The sequence below is a fragment of the Bos taurus genome, chromosome 19 (assembly GCF_002263795.3).
Source record: "Bos taurus isolate L1 Dominette 01449 registration number 42190680 breed Hereford chromosome 19, ARS-UCD2.0, whole genome shotgun sequence".
NCBI classification, from domain to species: Eukaryota; Metazoa; Chordata; class Mammalia; order Artiodactyla; family Bovidae; genus Bos; species Bos taurus.
In genome coordinates, this window is record NC_037346.1 from 46,198,844 (window position 1) to 46,217,782 (window position 18,939).

Genomic DNA, 18,939 nt, shown 5'->3' on the forward strand with positions numbered 1-18,939 from the left:
TACACATAGTTACACTATATATTACAATTATTTTTTAAGTAGATGAAATAAGAATTATAGCTGGAGTTTCAATATCAAACTCAAAAATTAATAGAATGAATAGAAAGAAAAGTAAAAGGATATAGCAGACCTGAGCAGCACTATGAACCAATTCCATGTACTTAAGATTTATCAATTTTCACACAACAGCAGGATACAAATTCTACTCAAGTTCCCATAGACTATACACCAGGATGTTTTTTAATACATTTTTAAGAAAAGTTTCTAGAAGGTGCAAGATATGTTTTTTTTTACCTGGAAATTGAGTAAACAAGGTGTTTGTGCTCTTAAGAAAGCCTATGGAATTATTCACAGGATCTATACTGATTATGCTAACTCCAGAGCTCCTCTAGTTAATGTTTTGGTACAAATGCTAGATCTCCAGAGAGGTTTCCAGCAATGACCAGATTGTTAGGTGGCCCCAAACTTCTCATGCAGATTGGAGGAAGAAAATTTCATTAGCAAGAGGCCATAGACATATCGGTGAGGAATCTGCAGTGGCTGAGATAGAGATGGATTGTGTCTTCAGATAAGATTATGTGTCCCTGGGCTTCCCTGGTTGCTCAGTGGTGAAGAATTCGTCTGCTAATGCAGGAGACACAGGTTCAATCCCTAATCCAGGAAGATCCCACACGCTGCCAAAAATTTAACTCAGATGACCATTGGATCTACTACTGCAGGCAGGAATCCCTTAGAAGAAATGGAGTAGCCATCATGGTCAACAAGAGTCCAAAATGCATTACTTGGATGCAATCTCAAAAATGACAGAATGATCTCTGTTCGTTTCCAAGGCAAACCATTCAAAATCACAGTAATCCAAGTCTATGCCCCAACCAGTAATGCTGAAGAAGTTGAAGTTGAACAGTTCTATGAAGACCTACAAGACCTTTTAGAACTGACACCCAAAAAAGACGTCCTTTTCATTATAGGGGGCTGGAATGCAAAGTAAGAAGTCAAGAAACACCTGGACTAACAGGCAAATTTGGCCTTGGAATACAGAATGAAGGAGGGCAAAGGCTAATAGAGTTTTGCCAAGAGAACGCACTGGTCATAGCAAACACCCTCTTCCAACAACACAAGAGAAGACTCTACACATGGACATCACCAGACGGTCAACACGGAAATCAGACTGATTATACTCTTTGCAGCCAAAGATGGAGAAGCTCTATACAGTCAGCAAAAACAAGACTGGGAGCTGACTGTGGCTCAGATCATGAACTCCTTATTGCCAAATTCAGACTTAAATTGAAGAAAGTAGGGAAAGCCACTAGACCATTCAGGTATGACCTAAATCAAATCCCTTATGATCATACAGTGGAAGAGAGAAATAGATTTAAGGGCCTAGATCTGATAGAGTGCCTGATGAACTATGGACTGAGGTTCATGACATTGTACAGGAGACAGGGATCAAGACCATCCCCACGGAAAAGAAATGCAAAAAAGCAAAATGGCTGTCTGGGGAGGCCTTACAAGTAGCTGTGAAAAGAAGTGAAAAGCAAAGGAGAAAAGGAAAGATATAAGCATCTGAATGCAGAGTTCCAAAGAATACCAAGAATAGATAAGAAAGCCTTCTTCAGAGACCAATGCAAAGAAACAGAGGAAAACAACAGAATGGAAAACAACAGACTAGAGATCTCTTCAAGAAAATTAGAGATACCAAGGGAACATTTCATGCAAAGATGGGCTCGATAAAGGATAGAAATGGTATGGACCTAACAAAAGCAGAAGATATTAAGAAGAGGTGGCAAGAATACACAGAACTGTACAAAAAAGATCTTCACGACCAAGATAATCATGATAGTGTGATTACTCATCTAGAGCCAGACATCTTGGAATGTGAAGTCAAGTGGGCCTTAGAAAGCATCACTACAGACAAAGCTAGTGGAGGTGATGGAATTCCAGTTGAGCTATTTCAAATCCTGAAAGATGATGCTGTGAAAGTGCTGCACTCAACATGGCAGCAAATTTGGAAAACTCAGCAGTGGCCATAGGACGGGAAAAGATCAGTTTTCATTCCAACCCCAAAGAAAGGCAATGCCAAAGACTGCTCAAACTAACTACCGCACAATTGCACTCTTCTCACATGCTAGTAATGCTCAAAATTCTCCAAGCCAGGCTTCAGCATTACGTGAACCATGAACTTCCAGTTGTTCAAGCTAGATTTAGAAAAGGCAGAGGAAACAGAGATCAAATTGCCAACATCTGCTGGATCATGGAAAAAGCGAGAGTTCCAGAAAAACATCTATTTCTGCTTTATTGACTATGCCAAAGCCTGTGACTGTGTGGATCACAATAAACTGTGGAAAATTCTGAAAGAGATGGGAATACCAGACCTCCTGACCTCCCTCTTGAGAAATCTGTATGTAGGTCAGGAAGCAACAGTTAGAACTGGACATGGAACAACAGACTGGTTCCAAATAGGAAAAGGAGCATGTCAAGGCTGTATATTGTCACCCTGCTTATTTAACTTATATGCAGAGTACATCATGAAAAACGCTGGGCTGGAAGAACCACAAGCTAGAATCAAGATTGCAGGGAGAAATATCAATAACCTCAGATATGCAGATGACACCACCCTTATGGTAGAAAGTGAAGAGGAACTAAAGGGACTCTTGATGAAAGTGAAAGAGGAGAGTTAAAATGTTGGCTTCAAGCTCAACATTCAGAAAAGATCATGGCACTGAAACCATAATCACAGTATTATGACCTCTAGGTTTATCATAACTCTTCTTCCAAGGATTGTCTCCATGGTTTTATACAAATTGAAATTGTTATTATAGTGGTTACCAGGTGGCACTGGTGGTAAAGAACCCACCTGCCAGTGCAGGAGACATGACATAGTTTTGATCCCCAGGCCAGGAAGATCCCCTGGAGGAGGGCACAGCAACTCACTCCAGTATTCTTGCCTGGAGAATCCCATGGACAGAGGAGCCTGGCGGGCTACAGTCCATAGGGTTGCAAAGAGTTGGATACAACTGAAGTGACTTAGCACCCCACCCACCACCCTCTTGCTCTACAATCACAGGCTTATGGTGATAGCAGGATCCGTACAGGAAATCTTTCTCTTCTTATAGGTAATTTGAAGTTACAGTATTTTCTTAATAATGAAGGCATGAACCCTGTATAGTTTTGTTTTACTTGATCTTATGGTTATTTTGGGAGATGGACAGATTTGTCATCAGGTAAGTATCATTGTTTTCCAGCCCTAGAAGTCTCAATATACTTTTCTTATCAGACATACATTTTAGCACCCAATCACAATTAAATTGATCAGAAAAAAAGGTTTTAATTGTTCAGGGTCACACAGCAACTAAGGGGCAAAGTCTACACTTCCTAGACATCAGCTCAGTGCTTTTGAAAAATACATGATTAGAAACCTTAACTCTGTATACAAGACAGCAATAGAGACACTGATGTATAGAACAGTCTTTTGGACTCTGTGGGAGAGGGAGAGGGTGGGATGATTTGGGAGAATGGCATTGAAATATGTATAATATCATATATGAAACGAGTCGCCAGTCCAGGTTCGATGCACGATACTGGATGCTTTACTGGATGCTTGGGGCTGGTGCACTGGGACGACCCAGAGGGATGGTATGGGGAGGGAGGAGGGAGGAGTGTTCAGGATGGGGAACACAGGTATACCTGTGGCTGATTCATTTTGATATATGGCAAAACCAATACAATATTGTAAAGTTAAATAAAATTAAAAAAAAAAAAAAAAAGAAACCTTAAATCTACTTCATTGTTTTTCTTTCCTCCATTACTTACTCATTTTTTATTCCAATTCCAGTGAAGCATTACGCGTTTGGATTTTCTTCTCAAATACAGCTTTTAGCACTAAACTGAACATTCCATCTTCAGGGTGTTAAATAAAAAGAATGCTATGTTAGGGGAAATTGGTAATTAAAAAAAGTAAGAATGGAAAGAAAATCGAGGATTTGAAATTTTCTACTTTAAAGAAACTTCTAGTTACTCAAGAAAGGGATAGAGCTTTCAGTTTCAGTGTGAGAAGTACAGAGACAAAGGGTTAAACATTTAACAGATTTTAATCTATGGTTAGTAATAAAGTTACCTCTGTAAAACCAGAACTTCTATGATACCAATTTCAAAATGCTAGGGAGGACACTTGACAGTTAACATTAGACATGATCTCAAACTGCCAGAGAAGTCCAAAACTAAATGTTTATTAGATACACTAATGCCAAGTGTCCAGGTCTGCCATTTAATTGCTCAAGAGTCTTTTTCTCTTGTAAAATCGAGTAGCACTTACCATATACGGTTGAGGACTGAAAATACTGTACCCAAGGCAAGTAACACAGGACACATGACAAGAACTCACTAAACACAGATGTTTAGCAAAGTCTGCATTTCTGAACCTTCACAAAATCATTAATTACAGGCTAAAAAAAACAAAGAATACTTCCTACTTAGATTTCTAGTTATCCCTGTCCTACTGACAGCAAATGGCCAGTCCTAGGAAGGTTATGGTCTGAGTCATCCCCTAATCTGCCCAGCACACCTCACTTTGTCTTTTTCCCTATCGCTACCCTTTCTTCAAGTCTGAGCAAAACCCTTTAGTCTTCTACAAGATATCAAGCTAGAGTAAAACTTGCTCTCTATATTCTACTTCTTTCAGATCTTGATATTTAAAATGGATTCTAATTAGAAAAGAGCTTTGTGTCCCTTTTAAAGGAATTTCGGAAATCACATGATTGAGAAATAAGCAGTTGACTTGCAAAGTGGCAGCTGCTGGCAAGGGGCTTTTGTAGTGTGGGAAAAATACATTCTAAAGTTACCAATTTTTGTCACAATATTTATTTTGAAACTCCAAATAATACTAAAAAAGGGGTGTGAATTTTAAAATAAATATATATATTAGATGAGAGTGTAAGTAAAAAAATAGAGAAGCATTGCCCTAGACTTCTGTGGAACATAATACTAATCTTTCACTATTTCGCTGTGCCTCACTATCAAAATACAGATGGCACAGCTCTGATATAGCTTTAATGACTTGATTATGAATTGCTTTCAAAAGTAATTTATTTGGATTTTCCATATCCTTTAATGAATTGCAAATATATTAACAGAAAAGACTTTCCCCCCCAAGACTGTACAATTTCTGAAATAAGTCAGGAAAAGCAAAAAAGAAGACACAAAATTACATTGTTTCAATGCATATATAACACACACATCACACCCACACTTGCATTTTCCCAGGTTTTCACAAAGAAAACAGGTCACCATATTTCTCTTGAAGACCCATACTATACTCTGGCTAAACAGAGACTTGCAAACTTTTTTCTTCAAAAAGAGCATTTTTAATAGACTAAATACTGGTTATCACTGAGTTTTTGTTTAAGGTACAACAGCAGCATGGTTCAAATATTACTTGCAGTTCTTGGAAAAAAAATAAAATTTTTAAAGTAATGAAATACAGAAAAAGTAGGACCACCTTTCATTATTTTGAGTACCATTGTTCTCTTGAAAAAATATTTCCAACCTTCTAAAATCCCAGAGTTAAGAACCATTTCCAAGGGGGAAAAATATCCAATGCTACAACATAACTTCTGAACAAGAGTGTGTGTGTGTGTATACACACGTGTGAAAGGCTTAAAGAGAAAAAATGATGTTGAAGTACTTAGTATTTCTGATTTCCTTCAAAATACTTCTGAAATTTGAAGCAATCATTTTGCTTGATTAAAATGCGTATCTTCTTCTGGTTATTTGATCCCCATACTATGCAAAAAAGAAAGAAGAGAAAGCCAGAAACAGTAAATAGGTAGGAAATGCTTCCAACAGCTAAATGACTTTGAAAGTAGAGGTGTGAGGAAAATGCAGTCAGATCAATCTGGGCTGATTATCGATCAACCAACCATAGCCATGCTGTGCCTTCCACAACTATCCTTTTATTCTTGGTCTCAAAATTAATACCAGAAAGACTTACTTCTGGCACAGGACATAAATTCCTACTACAAAACATAACTAATTATACATCAGCAAATTGTTTTCTGAGCATAGCTTTCTCCAAGCTTTGTAACAAAGAGCTCAGATCAAAGCTTTCTATGAAAACTCTATATTTGATACTGTTATACAGCTGGCTTATGATTTGCCAATTAAAAAAAATAAAAGAATATAAAATTAAATATTACAGAACTAACGGATAATAAAATGGAATATTTGTTAGAATTCAAGTGCTAGCCTTGGGGAATCTTTAATGATATTCATTTACTCCCAATCTTTCCTTTTCTTATAAATTATTTTTTTAGGCAGCACATAAACAGATTTAGGTAGGAAATTTTGTTAAATACCTCTCTGGCACCCCAATACCCAACCTAACACTCTGACTTGAATTAGTTTATAATGCAATTTAATCCATATTCAAATAAGCAGATTAACAGTAAATGACAGAAAATTACTGAGACTACGGGCTAAAATTTTTTCACATCTTCTGTAATCCACCTTATTTTCACAGCTTGACTAACAAAATACATGTAACCAGTAGATAAGTTTGTCCTTCATCAAATAATCCACAACAATAACTGTAGGCCTGTCATTTGTAAGAAACTATAAATTTGTTATATTCTGACATTGGCACTTAATAAAATGTTAACTAAAGTTTCTCTAAAAATTTCAAACATTACAATAAAGGAGATACACAATTTAAAACTTTAAATCGGTTACTGTGAAATTCCAATAATTCCCATTTTATTATGCATAATTAGATCTTTAAAATTGTGGTCATTCCCCAAAGACATCAATCTATATTACGATAAACTCAAGAGAGAACTCGTCTCCTTCATAAGAGTGGGTGGTTTTTTGTTTTTATTTTTGCAGCTAAACATTTCTAATATTCTAAACCCAATCACTCTCAGTACATGTTTTGGTAACTCACACTACTGGAAATAATCTGAAGCAGAGAGCAGAAAAGAATGGAAATGACCTCACCAAAGGTAACCACACTTTCTTGCACCTTGCTTAAACACTTAAAGAAAGTCAAAGGGATACTGTCTTGAACAAATATAAACTCAAGGTTATGGTAGGATTCTGATTGTATTAAGGCTTTCACTATCATGATCTCTTAAAGTCTTTCCATTTAGTGTTCTCATTTTGATTCTTCTGGTGAACTTAAATGGTTATTAAGAGCCTTGTTTTGGCTTTTCAGTGGGCAACCCCTCTATCATCTCTGAATGTTAGAGGTGATCCCACAGAGCTCAAAGAGAAGAGGAAAAATGTTAAGGACCAATTTTAAAGTTTGTAATACCAAGATAACGATGATCAACACTTTGAGGCAAGATGAATAAATTAAAATTCTTGGTTGGACATTAAAGTATTCTTACCAAGAATAAGTGTACACTGTTATGGAGGGATATTGATTCCTACATATGAGTCCCTATATGCTCATTACATTTGTTATGGGAGACACTGAAGTTTAAGGTAATTTACATTCCTTGGCAATCAGGTTACTCTGTTATAGGCAATGTCTTTTATTGTTCCATCTGGCACTTGCTAACACCATTCTTGAAGAACCTAGAAATGAAGGTCAGTCACTTTGTTTATCAGGAACAGAACCAAGTAAAAACAAATTTTTGGAAAAACGACCAAGAGATTCTGGTTCATCACTATTTTCCATATCTAATGGTTCCTTCAGGATAAAACATAACTCTTCCTTCCATGATAGCTTTCCAACAAAGGGAGATTAAAGAAAAAAAAAAGAAAGAAAAAGAAAGTTTCCCACCCTATCCCCTCTGAACTGTCATTCATACTGGTGAAAGAGCCAGTCTTCTTAGCAGCTAAATATTGCACTGCCTTTCATTCTGTGTACAGTCAGGGTCCAGTGAAAGTGGCACACTCAGGATATAAGTGATGGATGATGACAATGCTGGCTCAAGAGTGAAGACTCAGTATATGGAAGGACAAGAAACATGTCAGCATGAGTCACACATCCAGTTGCAAAGGTCTGATTTCCAGAAGTTAAAATTCATCACTTTCAGCTGCATGAAGTTGTGTGTCATCAGCATCCGTCATGCTGCTCTCCTGGGATTCATCTGTTCCCACTTCAAAAATAAAAAAGGTCTACAGTAAGGTATCTGAAAAGTATTTTTTTTTAGTTCATGAAAATAAGTAAAGAAAACTATTATATTCAGAGAGCTAAGACCTTAAACAAAAGCCCTTAAAAATCCTGATATCCTTCAATAAAATGCAATTCAAGTTCCTTATTTTACAGCATGTCTAAGATTATTTTATTGCATTTAACCATTAAGAGTTTTAACTACTAAAACTGTCTCTCTCTAATGAATTCTTATTCCCTAACCTAAGAATTGGGCTTCCCAGGTGGTGCTAGTGGTAAAGAGCCAGCCTGGGAGACTTAAGAGATGTGGCTTTGGTCTCTGAGTCAGGAAGATCCCCTGGAGGAGGGCACGGCAATCCACTCCAGTATTCTTACCTGGAGGATCCCACGGACAGGGGAGCCTGGTGGGCTACAGTCCATAGTGTCGCAAAGAGTTGGACACGACTGAAGCAATTTAGCACACACTCAACCTAAGAATTAGAACTATTCTCTAAGACATTAAAAAAGACTAACATTCCACCCAACTGTTGACTTCACTTTGGGGATAGTCCCTATTAGTTCACAAAAATATAAAATATATTTCTGGAACAAAGGCATCTTAGTTTATCTTATCAGAGGTCTCTCAATTTATATTTATCTGCCTTTTAATTAACTGATGTATAGCTGACTTACAATATTATGTTAGTTTCAGATGTACAATATTTAGATTTTAGATATGTGAGAGTTACACAGAATTTGAACAGCCACTACTACAGATCTGTCAATACTTTAAAATGTTCACAAATTTATTATTCATTCACTTAGCACTTCCAATGTTTTCAACATAGTCACACCTATCATCTTTTCTCCCCCTACCACATTCCTAGGAAGCAGGTAAGCCAGGCATTAGTTACATAGGTTGAAGCTCAGGTAAAAATTAGCAATGGATTTGTGAAAATCACACAGCAAACTAGATCCAGAACTGAAACTAGTTACCTGGCTCCATATGCACACTGTTGTTTTATTACCCTGTTCAATTTCCCTAAAATTTCATTTGGTGTAAAAAATCTATTGTTTAGAAATAAAATTCTTATGCAAAAGGCAGCTTTCTGAATATTCAAAAAATTTTCCACTTTATTCTGTGCCATAAAGAAGTATCTGTTTCCTCTGATACGGTGTTTCACTAGCTTTCTGGTTTGAATAATCACATATAGACCTAAGTCACATGGATGATACTCACTGATCTGTTCTTCTTGGGTTATTGGCTCCTCATCATCTGGAAGGTAGCGTTTATCAATTGCCTCTTTAATCTGGTTATTGGCTCCTTTAGGATCTAAATCCATAGCCCAAGAGAAATTCATCAGGGCGAGGTGCGTTTGACCTAACTTCTTGTAAACCTAAAAATAAACAGCAGCACTACATTTTTCATTAAGTTGTAAGCTTCATCTATAAAATCCTAAACATTTTAAATTTAAATTGGGTTCCTGATTGGTATGTTGTAAGTTCATTCTGAAGAACAGGACATTTTCATCCTATAGAAGAATTCATACCAACTTTTGAGTTCCTTTTAATATATTCAGGTATTATTTTCAGAATCCCTTGCCTGTATCTCTCAGGTAGTGAGCTTCCAACACATCTCACTCTGTTTGGAACAATGACAGTGGACTATAAATTGTTTAATTAGTACTCATTTACACTGATTTTAAATGGAGTTATAGCAACTGTCCCCTGATGGCTCAGTGGTAAAGAATCCACCTGCAATGTAGAAGTCACAGGAGACATGGGTTCGATCCCTGGGTCGAGAAGATTCCCCTGGAGGAGGAAATGGCAACCCACTCCAGTACTCTTGTCTGAAAAATCCCATGGACAGAGAAGCCTGGCTAGCTACAGTCCAAAGGTCACAAAGAGTCAGACACAACTGAGCGTGTGGTAACCATACATACAAAGCAACTCTCACCAGTGTCCACCATCCTCACTTACTTTAACCAATTGGCTTCTGGGGACCCAGTGTGTAAAGTCCTGACTAGTCCTGCCTCAGAAATTCTGCAAGCCATTTTTTTGAACTAAGACAACACCGTGGTATTATTTTTCTTCTTTTGGGAGATGTTTGTGTATTTTATTGATAACTGGAAGTTAACGGTTTTCCTTGAGGTAGTCTCAGTCATGAACTCATTATCAGTCACTGGGCTGCAAGTGCTGATATACTTCCAAAACTACAGAAAGATTACAGGGTGTGTGCTCTTGCTTCTTCATTAGGATATCTATCACCTTCTTAAATGTTAATAAAAACTAAATCCATGATTTATTTCCAGAGTATATAGTTCAGAGATCTAGCTGAATTTGCTCAATAGATGGTGCACAATACAACATATTTATTTTTCAAAAGTTAGTATCTGTTATGATAGAGTTTAGAACCAGGGCCCCAATCTTTACCTTTCCTATTAAGAAGTAAACGAGGGATTCTTTGGGAACAATTTGTTTCAATTCTTCAAGTTCTTGTAAAGCAGACTGAAAAAAGCAAAGAAAAATACAATAGCAAAATTTTTACAGTTTTGACTAAGCAAGTGATTTTATTTAATTTCTCAAATCTTAACTAAAGCTTATTAGATCTTAATCAAAGTACTACCTTGCTTCAATAATCCCTGTGAAAATGCAAGAAAAATACTATTACAACAAGAACTAAGAAATGTCAGGAATTCACTCAAATTCACTGAAAACATACACAATTCTTTGTGAAATATGGAGGTGATAACCCTAGCTTTTGTCACAATTTTATTTAAAACAGCTAAATTCAATCACATTGTGTATAAAGATGTTTTAAAAACTAAGTTGCAGAACACTTCTGAAGTTCTGTTAATACACCTTCTCCCTGACACAAGCACTAGCTTTGAATACCAACCTGCCATTTTAACTAATAATGAAGAACCTAGAATTGAGTTAATGATTATCTAGTAATCTCTGACTACTGCTAAGTTTGTCTAGTAATCTTCTGACTACTGCTGAGTTAAGTTTGTCTAGTAATCTTCTGACTACTGCTAAGTTTGTCCAGTAATCTTCTGACTACTGCTAAAGGGGTTCAGGAGATTGAGAAGACAGATAGGAAAATTGTATGTTTATTTAAAAGAAAGATCTGATGATTCAAAATAAAAAACAGCTCCCCAAATGAGAAATTGTCAATTTTTCACCTAGTAAACAGATAAAAATTAAAAGTTTGATATTACATAAAGTTACCATGAGGGAGGAAAGACAGGTATTCTCATCACTGAGGGCAGAACTGCAAATTGATGCAAACTCTGTGTGAGGACAACTTAACATTATCTATTAAGTTAAAAACTACATGTAAACACCGATTCGCAATCCATTTGTTAGGAATTTGGCCTAGTTATGTCAACTAACATAATATTTTTCTAATCAGAACAATAAAAAGTCAGTGAGAAGAATGACATTGCTTAAAGTTTTTGCAAATCTCTGGTTAAGAGAAGATAGCTTTTGCATTTAATCTGTTATGATGTCACATCAAGTAGCTTTTAGAACACCCCACTGTACACTGGTGACAAAATGAAAGTGAAAAAGGCAAATAACATCTAAATATTATTATGAAAATAGTTCTCACCTGTGGACTTTCTGGAAAGATTTTTGGTAACTCCCCAGAAGTGCCCAGACTACACTTTAGAATCACTGCTTTGAATGTATTTTAATCAAGATGTTGTACCCCAAACATCTATACTGCTACACCACAACAGTTTAGAACTAATATATTTTCTATGAAAGCATCACTACGAACAAACCTAGTGGAGGTGATAGAATTCCAGTTGAGCTATTCCAAATCCTGAAAGATGATGCTGTGAAAGTGCTGCACTCAATATGCCGGCAAATTTGGAAAACTCAGCAGTGGCCACAGGACTGGAAAAGGTCAGTTTTCATTCCAACCCCAAAGAAAGGCAATGCCAAAGAATGCTCAAACTACTGCACAATTGCACTCATCTCACACGCTAGTAAAGTAATGCTCAAAATTCTCCAAGCCAGGCTTCAGCAATATGTGAACTGTGAACTTCCTGATGTTCAAGCTGGTTTTAGAAAAGGAAGAAGAACCAGAGATCAAATTGCCAACATCTGCTGGATCATGGAAAAAGCGAGAGTTCCAGAAAAACATCTATTTCTGCTTTATTGACTATGCCAAAGCCTTTGACTGTGTGGATCACAATAAACTGTGGAAAATTCTGAAAGAGATGGGAATACCAGACCACCTAATCTGCCTCTTGAGAAATCTGTATGCAGGTCAGGAAGCAACAGTTAGAACTGGACATGCAACAACAGACTGGATCCAAATAGGAAAAGGAGTATGTCAAGGCTGTATATTGTCACCCTGTTTATTTAACTTCTATGCAGAGTACATCATGAGAAACGCTGGACTGGAAGAAACACAAGCTGGAATCAAGATTGCTGGGAGAAATACCAATAACCTCAGATATGCAGATGACACCACCCTTATGGCAGAAAGTGAAGAGGAACTCAAAAGCCTCTTGATGAAAGTGAAAGTGGAGAGTGAAAAAGTTGGCTTAAAGCTCAACATTCAGAAAACGAAGATCATGACATCCAGTCCCATCACTTCATGGGAATTAGATGGGGAAACAGTGGAAACAGTGTCAGACTTTATTTTTCTGGGCTCCAAAATCACTACAGATGGTGACTGCAGCCATGAAATTAAAAGACGCTTACTCCTTGGAAGGAAAGTTATGACCTAGATAGCATATTCAAAAGCAGAGACATTATTTGCCAACAAAGGTTCGTCTAGTCAAGGCTATGGTTTTTCCTGTGGCCATGTATGGATGTTGAGAGTTGGACTGTGAAGAAGGCTGAGCGCCGAAGAATTGATGCTTTTGAACTGTGGTGTTGGAGAAGACTCTTGAGAGTCCCTTGGACTGCAAGGAGATCCAACCAGTCCATTCTGAAGGAGATCAGCCCTGGGATTTCTTTGGAAGGAATGATGCTAAAGCTGAAACTCCAGTACTCTGGCCACCTCATGTGAAGAGTTGACTCATTGGAAAAGACTCTGATGCTGGGAGGGATTGGGGGCAAGAGGAGAAGGGGACGACAGAGGTTGAGATGGCTGGATGGCATCACTAACTCGATGGACGTTGAGTCTCAGTGAACTCCGGGAGTTGGTGATGGACAGGGAGGCCTGGCGTGCTGTGATTCATGGGGTCACAGAGTCGGACACAACTGAGCGACTGATCTGATCTGATCTGATCTGATGACTGTAGGTTACAATTGTTATCAAAATTTCATGCATTTATGCTGTACCCCCCTCCCCCCACATAATCTACTTGGAAACTCTGAGAAACAGTTTCTAACACAGACACAGTATAGTATCCAACATAGCAGAAGAGCTCTCTTTTTTGCCCTAGAAGACTTAAACAACTATATACCAATAACTGTACATTAGACAGGGTTGTGTCTAGTAATGATTTTTGCCACAAAGAGATTGACGTGGCCCTCTAACAGTTTTGATTTTCATTTCGGAGGCAGGACATTGCAGAAGCAGTCAGTAACTTTTCTTATGCCCCCTTTCTAACCTACACCTAATCATGCATCAAAGTAAACCTGATAATCTGGCTGAGCCCCAAGCTGGTACTCAAAAATGATTATACCCATTCTGGCCTGGACAATGGGTCAGATTAGAACATGGGTTTCTTGAAGCAAGTATAGGCTTGATTTACATGGCATTCCTCTTAGATGAGATTGCTTATGCCTTTAAGATTAATAAATAAAATCCTTCAACTGAAGAACCTGACCATATATCAGATTAAATAAAAACTTTAAAAATTTTTGTACAATGAAGCCAAGACAGGAAAACAAATGCTGAATTATAATTATAGTAAGCTTCAAAGAGCGAGTTAAAAATTGTTAAATGTTTATTAGATTTAAAGGACGTTGTAAAAGGCAGAACAGTAAGATTAGACATCCACTTCTTCATAAAGAAAATCAGAGCAAGACTCCATGGGGTCACAAAGAGTTGGACATGATTGAGTGACTAACTCTCCCTCTAAGGGAGTACTAGATGGTAAGCTATTCAAAGGCAGAAAATATGGTTGCTTCATTTGCCACTATATTCCTAGTGTCTGACATATATTAATAATAGGCATTCAAATAAATACTTATTGAATAATGCACATATATTCATTTATTCTGTTCATATATTTTGGTCCTAATACAATGGTTTAGGTTTTACATTTAAGGTAACTGCCTTTCCCTATAGGAAATCTTTTTAAAGGATAAACTTTTATTCCTAAATATATACACACCCATCCTTCTTGTATTTCATGAAGAAATATAGGCAAAAAAGAAATAGCTTTTAAAAATGGGGAAATAAACTATTTAAGACAAAAATTCAAGTATAAATAACTTTTAGTTTATTTAAAAAGTGGCAAAACTTAAATAGTACTATGTTGAGGACTGTTAAGATACACGCACGCACACACACACACACACACACATATATATATATATCTTACCTTATATTTTTCATTTGCAAATAAAACTGAGGCTCTGTGAAATTTGCATAGAGGGTTCTTAGGATCAATAACAATGGCTTTGTTTAGGGTATCCAAAGCCTTCTCAGATTTTTTCAGTGCATGCTGAACCTACAAGAAATAAAGATTCTATTAATGTTTCCTTTTGATATTTATGAGGAAAGGTAAAAACCAAATAGTGTGACTCAAAAACAACACAGCTCCCAATTCACCATTACTCTCCATAATGATAATCAGATTCTATCTTTAGAGTAGATATTTGGTTACCTTTAAGCCTAAAAGACAAGAAAAACCTTAGTCTTTCTTCACAAGAAAATCTGTGCTATTTTGTTAGATAATACATTTTAACAGACTTATTATGGTCCTCTAAATATTAGACTTCTCAGAATTTTTCAAGAACCCCTAGGAGCTCTGGCTCTGAAACTTACCAACTTTGTTTTACTCAGAACAATTACACTTTTACCTATTTTAGGAATTTGTTTTAAAAATAATTCTTCTGCTTTACATATCTGAAAACCATTGATCTGTAATTCTAGGTAGTAAGTAATTTATTTCAAATAACTTAAAAAAAAAAACAAAAACAAAAGCAAACCCAATCAAGTCTCATTATTTATTCATGTGTACTCATATTGCTATGTTCATTCTTAGATAAATTATATATTAAAAATAAATTTGAACAGGCTCAGAGACATAGAAAAAAACCTGACGGTTACAAAAGGGGAAAGGGGGTTGAAGGAGGGATAAATTAGGAATTTAGGAATAACAGACACAGATGACTATATACAAAATACATGAACAACAAGGACCTACTATATAGCACAAGGAACTATATTCAATATCTCATAATAACCTATAATGGGAAAGAAATCTGAAAATGAATATATATGTATATATAACTGAATCACCTTGCTGAAACTCAACACTGTAAATCAACTATACTGAAAAAAAAAAAAAAAAAAACAGGGAGACTATAGCCGAGAAGTAATCTTTCCAGGTCTTAGAACCCACAGATTACACAATGCTGGACTATGGCCTTTAAGAAAGCCTGCTTTAAAAATGTTCAACTTCACTAAAAGGTAGCAAGAGATACTCAAGTTTGGTTTAAGTAAAGTGACAGAAAAAAAATCTTTGATGTATTTTCCCTATATTTTTGTACCGTATCTAACTGTAAAAGTTACCATGTCAATTCTTAAGAAAATCATTATAAAGAGCTAGAATTCTGCCCCCAAAATGAATAGTGAAATTCCAAACTCATATAATTTTTCTTATACTGTATGTTTGTTCCCACAAAGGTCAAACTTGCAAAGAGAAAGAAAAGAGGGAGGGAAAGTGGGAGAGGGAAGAATGGTGAAAGGACAAGAACAAGAACTTAAAAAAAATGTTCCAAGCTTTCAGAGAAATTAGTAAATGAGATTTTAAAAAACAAACATACTCGTTCTCTTATCCTATCAAAGTACAACTTATTATCACATACAGTAAGAAAAATATAAACATAAAATTGACCATTCTCACCACTTTATAAGAATTTTAATTAGTTCTGACATATCTATACCACTCAGAGGCTAAAATACAAGGAATCATTTGCCTTAAATTATTAGTTACTTAATTTAGGAGCTAAATATTAACATGGAAAACTGCTTTCAAAAATATCAAGTATCTCATATTAGTGTTATAATAACCCTATGAGGTAGGCAAGATGGCATTATTTGTCATTCACAAAATAGAAGCTCAGAGAAATTAAGTAACTTGCCCAAGGAATGAGGGTACTCCATGATTTCTCTTTATGCCAAGCAAAAAGGCGGTATTTTTGGCTGTAAAAGAATCCAGGATATTGTTTCAAGAATAACAATAACAAAAACCCCTAATTTTCATTACAGCAATTAAGCCAATAACAAACACTCCAAAAGGGATCAACCGAACAATACTTAGAAAGCTACTTACTACTCCAATGTGGCAAAGCAAAACTGAACTTTGAGGGTTGATGTCAAGTGCTTTCTGGAAATGCATTTCTGCAAGGCTGAATTTTTCTTGCTTGTAATAAATCATTCCTAAACCATACCTGAGAGTTTAAAATAAAATACAATTTTAAGGATGTGAAATGCTAATTTAGTTTAGCTAATAAAAGGATATGTATGGAATGTGGCATTTTAATAAACCAGTAGAAAAATACTGATGGTCTTAGGGTAGGCAAAATCTAACATGATAAAAAACTGCCCAAGTGTTTTAGACAAGTCATTTTTATAAGTAAAAACAATCCAGTCAATCAATCAATCAATCAAATAAAACTATAACAACTAGAAAAAAAGAAACCACATCCTTAGACCTACCACTACAATATAGATTTAATAGCTAATTTTTACTGAGCGATTATCATGTGTCTGCTGATAATTTTATTAAATTCTTTGATTTACCTTATTTAATCCTAGATGGAACCAAGGAGATAGGTATTGCTATCAATCACATTTTAAAATAAAACCAGTCCATTCTAAAGGAGATCAGTCCTGGGTGTTCAAGGACTGATGCTAAAGCTGAAACTCTAATACTTTGGCCATCTCATGCGAAGAGTTGACTCACTGGAAAAGACTCTGATGCTGGGAGGGATTGGGGGCAAGAGGAGAAGGGGACGACAGAGGATGAGATGGCTGGATGGCATCACCTACTCGATGGACATGAGTTTGAGTAAACTCCGGGAGTTGGTGATGGACAGGGAGGCCTGGTGTGCTGCAATTCATGGGGTTGCAGAGTCGGACACGACTGAGCGACTGAACTGAACTGAACTGAAGGGTGGGTAAAGAATCAGCCTGCAATACAAGAGCTCCAAGAAACCTAGGGTTGGTCCCTGGGTTGGGAAGATCCCTTGGAGGAGGAAATGGCAATTCACTCCTGTATTTTTGTCTGGAAAACTCATGGACAGAGGAGCTTGGTGGGCTACATACAGTCCACAGGGTAGTGAAAAGTCAGACATGACTCAGTGACTAAACACACACACAAGTATTCTATTCAGATCCTCCCTCGATGATTCTAGACCCTAAATTCCTAATAATGTTACTCCCATATTATTTGTCCAAATACATATATATTTTATACTATGATTACAGTATGCATAGTTAATGGTCTGCTTACCCTCTCCCCACTCACTGTATGAAAAATATGCTCCTATAGCTTTCAAAACTTATAGACTTCAAAATTATAATTTTTAAAGGCTTCACATAGATATCAAAATTACACATTTTAAAGACTATGCAACAGTGTATCAAGATGATATACAGGAATGTTCCCTGAATTTTCAAAACATCAAATACATTGTGACGGATTTACATTAAGGATCCCTCTTGGTGAAACTAGGTAATAATGAAGGGGAATAATCAACAAATGATTATTATAATTATGTTAGAGATCAAGAAAAGGTATGAAAAGTTCTGTGCTAATAATAGTGAAAATGGAGATAACTAAAGAAAGACTACTCACCTTGGAGTTGGAAAAATAAATTTGCTTAGTTTAGTTAAATACTTAGTTACCTGAATAACTCAATATTGAAAGTCTTTCCAGTAAAAGCTTGCTAGTCTGAATATACCTCCTTTTCTCTAAATGCAACAATTATTTTTATAACAATTTTGATACAGTAAATTTTGTTAAGAATGCAACTACTGAAATATGGCAGAACAGATAACTACACATTTAAGAAACAACTCAAGTCCTATTAAGAACTGAGCTCTGAAAATATCACAGAGAATTTTATGTGAATGTTGGCAAGCCTGACTGTTTAACTGGTCAACAGAAGCTAGTACTCATCAGGCCATCTTTCAGGCAATGTAACTACTTAGAAATGAGATAAAATTCATTAAAAAACACATATACAAATCAAAAAATATATTTCAGTAATCTAGTGCTTCAGATTTAGAAACTGCTATGATTAACCCAATCATTAATAGATTAACCTTCCTATTCATCTACTTACGCACAAGTATAAAAAAGTAAAACAGATATTACTTAAACTGGACCATTCTTGATAAACTTAATAAACCAGAACTAATACTTAATAAATCTGCCAAAGAGCAACAACTATGGATAGTTTTCTACATTTATTTTCTATTATCCAAAAGGTAGCAGAAATTACCTATTGGATAATAGAAGAATTATACTGTTATTATAATTATGATAGAGAACCATTCTCTATTTTCATCACCATTTTGATTTAACAATCAAAGTAACAATACCAGATATTAATACTTGCAAAAGTTTAGTAGGAGAAAAAGTAGAAAGTGTTCAATATAAGCATCTGGAATTCTATTGGCATTAGTTAGGAGTTTGTTAAAG

General features: G+C 36.0%; 1 protein-coding gene across 8 annotated transcripts in view; it reads right to left on the reverse strand.

Moving 5' to 3' along the window:
• Positions 1 to 5,064: 5,064 nt before the first annotated feature.
• Positions 5,065 to 18,939, reverse strand: part of CDC27 (cell division cycle 27) — a 57,784-nt gene continuing 43,909 nt past the window's right edge. For 3 of the 8 annotated variants that reach the window (XM_010816379.4, XM_005220915.5, XM_005220914.5), the window contains exons 15-19: positions 16,564 to 16,681; positions 14,605 to 14,733; positions 10,523 to 10,597; positions 9,330 to 9,486; positions 5,065 to 8,096 (exon numbers count right to left, since the gene is read on the reverse strand). In XM_010816379.4, the coding sequence (XP_010814681.1) occupies positions 8,014 to 8,096; positions 9,330 to 9,486; positions 10,523 to 10,597; positions 14,605 to 14,733; positions 16,564 to 16,681 (562 nt within the window). In that variant the 3' untranslated portion in view covers positions 5,065 to 8,013. 8 annotated transcript variants of the gene reach the window in all.